General features: G+C 38.8%; 1 protein-coding gene across 1 annotated transcript; it reads left to right on the forward strand.

Moving 5' to 3' along the window:
* The first annotated feature begins 3,688 nt into the window (after positions 1–3,688).
* LOC104854939 (olfactory receptor 1L6) lies at positions 3,689–4,685 on the forward strand. Its single transcript, XM_019205945.2, has one exon. The coding sequence runs from the start codon at positions 3,852–3,854 to the stop codon at positions 4,683–4,685; it is 834 nt and encodes a 277-aa protein (XP_019061490.1). The 5' UTR covers positions 3,689–3,851.
* Positions 4,686–6,996: the final 2,311 nt, after the last annotated feature.

Raw genomic sequence — 6,996 nt, forward strand, 5'->3', positions numbered from 1 at the left:
ATTCATAGGAAAATGGATACATATTGAAGATATACTCCTAAGTGAAATAAATAAGTCACACATGTGTAAATACCAAATAGTTTCCCTGGTGTGAATATTCTGCAACAATGCATAAGATTCTAATAAGATTACTGACATTTAGAAATTTGAAGAAAGGAGCTAAAGGTGTAGGGAAGGTGTGATGCGTAGGGGAAGAACAAAAAGGGAAAAGAAAAAAATGTGAGAGAATGAAAAGATGAAAATAAAGTGTTTGTAGATGGGGAGGGGAGGGGGGGGTGAAGGGAGGGCAGAGGTAAGGGGAAAAAATGAGAATCAAGACTTGCCATGTAGAGGTACATTATCCCAACAATGAATGTAACTGTACTGTATCCCTAAAATGTACCAATAAACTCAATAAAATTAAAAAAAAAGAAAGATCTGTTCATTTCAGGTGCCCATTTTTTAATCAGGTCTTTATATTTGGGGGAATCTGATTTTTTTTAGTTCTTCATATATTCTAGGTAATAGTCCTTTGTCTGAACGATAGCTAATAAAAATTTTTTCCCACATTGTAGGTTGTCTCTTAGCTCAGTTGGTGGTTTCTCTTGGAGTGCAGAAGCTTTTTAATAAGATGAGATCCCAGTTACTTATTTGTTGTGCTAGTTCCTATGCTACTGATGATTTGTTCATGAAGTCATTTCCTATGCCAAAGTCTTTAAGAGTTCTGCCCCACATCTTCCAGCAAGTTTACTGTTTCTGTTTTAATATTTATATCTTTAATCCACTTGAATTTTAGTTTGGTGCATGATGTCTTAAAGATAAGGATCTAGTTTTAATCTTTGACAAGTTGAAATCCAGTTTTTCCAACACAATTTATTAAAAAGACTGTCTTTCCTCCAGTGAGCGTGTTTGGCTCTTCTATCAAAGATGAGGTAGTTGAGTATGTCAGGAGATGCTTCTGCATTTTCTAATCTGTTCCACTGATCCTTGGGTCTGTTTCTTTGTGATTAAGATGCTGTTTTATCACAGCAGCTTTATAGTATAGCTTCAAATTGGGGGTTGTGATACCCCTACCATGTCTCTGTTGCCTAGAATTGCTTGTGCTATTCTGGTCTTTTCTGATTCCAAATTAATTTTTGGGTTGTTTTCTCAAGTTCTACGAAATATACTGTTGAGATTTCAATAGGGATTGCATTGAATCTGTATAGCAGTTTTGGAACTGTGGCCATTTTCACTATATCAATTCTTCCTACCCAGGAACAAGGGATGTTCTTCCATTTTCTTATATTCTCTTCAATTTGTTTTTTCAGAATGTTGTAGTTCTCAGTATAGAGGTCTTTTTTTTTCTTTGTTAGATTGATTCCTAGATATTTCTTTTTTTATGCTATTTTGAAAGACATTGTTTCCCTAATTTGACTATCAGTAATACTGTTATTTGTGTACAAGAAGGCTATTAATTTTTTAGTATTTACCTTGTATCCAGCTACTCTACTGAATTGACAATCAAGTCTAGAAGTGCTTTGGTGGAGTTCTTTGGGTCTTCTATGTAGAATATCATACCATCAGCATTCACTATCTTTATTGCTTTTATTTCTTTCTCTTGTCTAATTGATGTGGCTAATGTTTCCAAAACCATTGAATAGGAGTGGTAATACTGGACATCCTTATCTTGTTCTTGATTTTAGAATGAAGGTTTTTAGTTTTTGACCATTTAGTATGATGTTGGCTGTTGACTTTTCATAGATAGCCTTATCAAATTTAGATAAATACCATCTATTTCAATTTTTCTGCAGTGTTTTAGCATGAATGGGTGTTGAATTTTTCAAATGCTTCTTCTGCATCTATTGAGATGATCACATGGTTTTTGTCCTTGACTCTGTTAATATAGCATATTACATTTATTTATTTTACATATATTGAGCCATCCTTACATCCCTAGCATAAATCTGACTTGGCTAGGGTGTGTAAACTTCTTGATGACTCTATGTATTGTTTGCCAGTATCTTATTGAGGATTTTTGCATCTATTTTCATTAAGGAGATTGGACTGATAGATTTCTACAAACCAGGGCCCAGGACAGACCATGTGGGTAGGTACTGCTGCTGCTCAATCAGAGAGCTATTATTTGTTCAGCACCCAACAGAGCTAATTAAAATCCCCCACATCCTTTCCTCCCTCAAAAGAAGAAGAGAGGAGAACAAATAGCTTTGTGGAGTGGGAGGCAGAATTGGGAGTAGGAAGGAAGGAAATGGAAAGGGCCTGGTGTGTGGGAGCAAGGGATGAAGTAAGAGTGTGTCAGCAAGGAGGCTTGAAGAACATGGGCTCAGGGGATACCCCCTTACACAGAGACACGAGCTTAATTCTGTACACATGTCTGTGTGGTGTGCGGAAGAGCTGTGAAAGTAGTTTAAAACAAAATTTGGAGTTAGGATTGCCTGGATTTGTGTCTTAGACCCCTCACCAGTTCTGTGATGTCCTGAACTTTGATCTCCTTGTCTTAAAAAGGGGGGAGCGGTACCTATATTACACTGTTATTGTAAAGATTAAGTGGTAAGCAAAGAACCTGTCCAATAAGTGAAGGCTGAACTCTTTTTCAAGGAAGACATTTACCAACTGCCAATTTGAACTCCCTAGTTTCATGTGGGCCAGTGGCTCAGAAAAGGGCCCTGAATAAGTGAGAGTAAGCAAGTAAAGGACAATCAACCTGAGAAGACAAATGTCCAGAATTCAAAAATTCCAATGGAAAAAGCTGAAAAGGATATCCAATCTATCCAATAAGGAGATAAATATCTCCTAAGATGGAGTGATGTGATTTAAAAGTTTTATAAAACTCCTAGCTTCATCTGGTCCTTCCCAACCACTAACTCATAACAAGATCCATGATTAAAATATCATTTTCTGGAGCTTACATAATACTACTTGTAGAAGTGATTGCCAAACTCTTATGCAACTGTCATGTGAGTCTCTAAATGACATGGGTAAGTAGAAAGTAGTATACACACACACACACACACACACACACACACACACACACCATTTTATAGATAGCTACACAGAAAACAGAGATATAGAAGTGAGACAAACACACACACACACACACACCATTTTATAGATAGCTACACAGAAAACAGATATAGAGAAGTGAGACAACTTTCCAAAGGCCTGGGTAAATGTAGTGCACCAGATCTGGCTAAATGTTGTGGAAGGAACTAAGCTATGACTACTAAGAAACATTGCATAGAGCCAAAGAACCCCCTAAAATACCATTAAAGGTTTGTCCGCTTGAACCAAAAATTTGTAATTGCAATATCCATAACCTGTTATTCAAACAAAAATACTTAAAGAACCATGAAGCCCTCTAGAACTAAGTGAGGGAAGAAGAGCCTGAAGGAGAGTAACTCATTCATGGGGATCACAGGTATGAAATCATCCTGACCACAGAGAAACTTTACATTTATGCCTCTAAAACAAACAAAAAGCTGGGAGTTTATTGAGAGACAAAAGAAGAGTCATCTCTAATGATGCAAATAAAAATGCAGACAAATTAGAAATTTCTAACAACAAATGAAAAACCTTCATATTCTCCTTTCAGAGAAAATCTGGAGATTTCTAACAGGTTCGATGTTCACTGTTATTATTTGCCTCTATGTAATTTCTTCAGCTGAGTATATCTATACACATGTTAACAAATTGAAGTGTGCTTTTTCATAGACTTGAAGGTAGAGAAGAAGCTATTGTGATAAATTTGTCCTCTACATCTCTTCCATGACTTGAAAATCAAGAACTACAGCAGTAGCACCTCAGGCTTCATCCTCCTGGGCCTCTCTTCCGACCCATGGCTGCAGAAACCTCTCTTTGCCATCTTCCTCCTCATGTACCTGGTCACCATCCTAGGCAATGTGCTCATCATCCTGGCCATCCGCTCTGACTCCAGGCTCCACACCCCTATGTACTTCTTTCTCAGCAACTTATCCTTCATGGATATCTGCTTCACAACAGTCATTGTGCCCAATATGCTGGTGAATTTACTCTCAGAGACAAAGGCGATCTCCTATGTGGGTTGCCTGGCACAGATGTACTTCTTCATGGCTTTAGCAAACACTGATAGCTACCTGCTAGCCTCCATGGCCATTGACCGGCTGGTGGCCATCTGCAACCCCTTCCACTATGATGTGGCTATGAGCCCAAGGCACTGCCTCCTCATGCTGTTGGGTTCATGCACCATCTCCCACCTGCATGCTCTGTTCCGTGTGCTACTCATGTCTCGCCTCTCTTTCTGTGCCTCCCATGTCATTAAACACTTCTTCTGTGATACCCAGCCTGTGTTAAAACTGTCCTGCTCTGACACATCCTCCAGCCAGATTGTGGTCATGACTGAGACCCTGGCTGTCATCGTGACCCCCTTCCTTTGCATCCTCTTCTCCTACCTGAGAATCATCATCACTGTGCTCAGCATCCCCTCTGCAGCTGGCAAGTGGAAAGCCTTCTCCACCTGTGGCTCCCACCTCACTGTAGTGGCCCTCTTCTATGGCAGTGTCATCTATGTCTATTTTAGGCCCCTGTCCATGTACTCGGTGGTGAAGGACCGGGTCGCCACAGTTATGTACACAGTAGTGACTCCCATGCTGAACCCTTTCATCTATAGCCTGAGGAACAAAGATATGAAGATGGGTTTGAGGAAATTAAGGGACAGAATTCACTCCTAGAAAGAACAAAATGGTACATTATCATACTTGAGAGATGACCTAAGAGCTTATCAGGTTAAGATTTCTTCCTAGTCACTTTTCCCATGTCACTCAAAGAGGTCATGAGAGATAGTGTTGGATACCAGTAGAAAAATGACCTGGGAACAAAATATTTCATTTCTATCAGTGACCAGACAAGATATATATTCAATCCCAGCTATGCATTTGTACAAATTCAAATTTAACAAAAAAAGGTTTACTGTCCTCATTTGATGACAACTCTAAAGTGGGACAAAACTATCTCCAAATAACTCTTCTATAAGCTTGGCCGTGGCTTATATTTATAAATCATATTACCCTTGAGAAAAAGCAATTCATGAGTTATCTAGAGAAAAGACATCTTGTGAAAATGAGCTAAAACCATCCCAAGGAATAGACTGCTCATGGACAAGGAAAAATGAGGAAAAGAAGAGTCTTTCAAGTAGAAGAAATTACATAAGCATATAGAGGCAATAAACATAGCAATGTGCTTGAAGGGCAGTGAAAAGCCCTATGAGGAATGTTCAGTTTGAGAATAAGAATAAAGCTGGTAAGACTGAAGAAACTACAAGTGTCCTGACAGTATGAATTCTAAGTACCTATGTCCTTTTCACCTCATAATATTGTGAGTTCTTAAATGTTTCATTTTGTTTTTTGAGACAAGGTATTGCTGTATAGGCCAGGCTGTCCTTGAACTCACTATGTAGCCAGGGATGGCTTCAAACTCACAGAGATTCTTGCACCTCAGACTTCCTAAAGTGTGGAGACTATATGCATAAAACATCACACCCAGCTATAAAGTTTTACATGTTTAAATATGGATCATCAAGTATATAAGAATAAAATTATATGAAGTTTGGAATTTGCTATAAAATACACCTCCACAACTCAACAATTTGAAAGATGAGTATATGTCAAAAATATTGTCAAAACGTTATGAGTTACCAGTTAATTATTCTTTCTATACAATGTTTTGGACTATAAGTACTGCAAATTTGGGATTGTTTTTCAAATTTTTGAATACTCGCATATACATAATGAGATATCATGTTAATTGACCCAACTTTAAACATGAAATAATTTGTCTCATATACATCTTATAAACACAGCCTGAAGGTAATTTCATATAATACATGTAGTATGTCTTCCTTTTGATTGCAACCTAGCACATGAAGTCAAGTGTGGAATTTCCCACTAGTAGAACTTTCATGTTTTGGACCATTTTGGATTTGAAACTTTCAGATTAGTAGTACTCACTTGTGTTATACTGCCGTGTGTCATGATAGTTTGAGCACATTATTTTCCATACTTTTGAATTTTCCATTACAAAATATTTAGTTAATCACACAACCTATTAGCAACACATCAAAGTTTTGAGCCATGTTAACATTTGAATGACTGAGTGTCACAGGTCCAGCCCCCAGGCTTTACAAAGGGCACTATGGTGTCAGTCTTCCATGCTAGGCAGGGCATTAAGATGAGCTGCCAGGCTGAGTAGCAGAGCTGAATGCCTAGCAGATCAAGCCCGATTGAAATTTCCACTGTGCTTCTGGGAGTGACCAAATTGACTTTGGTAGTAGAGTATACTGCTGGTACAATTGGGAAATGGGAATGAAAACCACAACAAGATACCACTATGCAGCTATTATAATGGCCCAAATCCAGCACACCAATAATACTGAATGCTGGAATGAATAAGGAACAATAAGAATTCTTCCTGACTTTTGGTTGGAATACAAAACAGTATATTCACTTTCAAAGACAGTTTGGTATTTATTTTTAGTTTGGTAATTTTTATAAAACTTAACTCACTCTTCCCAGACAATCCAGCAATTACATACTTTTTTACTTATTCAAATGAGTTGAAAACATGTCGAGACCAAAAACCTGCACACAGGCAGATCTCAAGGAACAGAGGTGTGGTCAAGACCTGATCTGCTGCAGGCAGATCCCAGCCAGGGATATGACCCAACCTCAGAGGCTCACAGGCTAACACACCTGGTCAAGGCCTGCCCAGAAAAGAGCTGCACATGCATACAAGCTTCAATCATAGACCCACCCCATAGCATCTGTAAGTGTGTGCAGATCCTGGGGACCAGTTGTGTGGTTCAGACTGGCAAAGGCTATAGCCAGGTCCCAGACATAGATGTGCCCAACTCCAGAAATTCTCAGGCAAACCAACCCAGCTGAGGCCTACCCAAGAAAGTGATGCACAGACAACAAGCTTCAGTCACAGGTACGCACCATAGCATCAGTTGTTTGAATCCAGGAATTGGTGTTCTGGTGAGCAGCA

The sequence above is a fragment of the Fukomys damarensis genome, unplaced genomic scaffold (genome assembly GCF_012274545.1).
Source record: "Fukomys damarensis isolate Sample0158 unplaced genomic scaffold, DMR_v1.0_HiC HiC_scaffold_36, whole genome shotgun sequence".
In the NCBI taxonomy this organism is placed as follows: domain Eukaryota; kingdom Metazoa; phylum Chordata; class Mammalia; order Rodentia; family Bathyergidae; genus Fukomys; species Fukomys damarensis.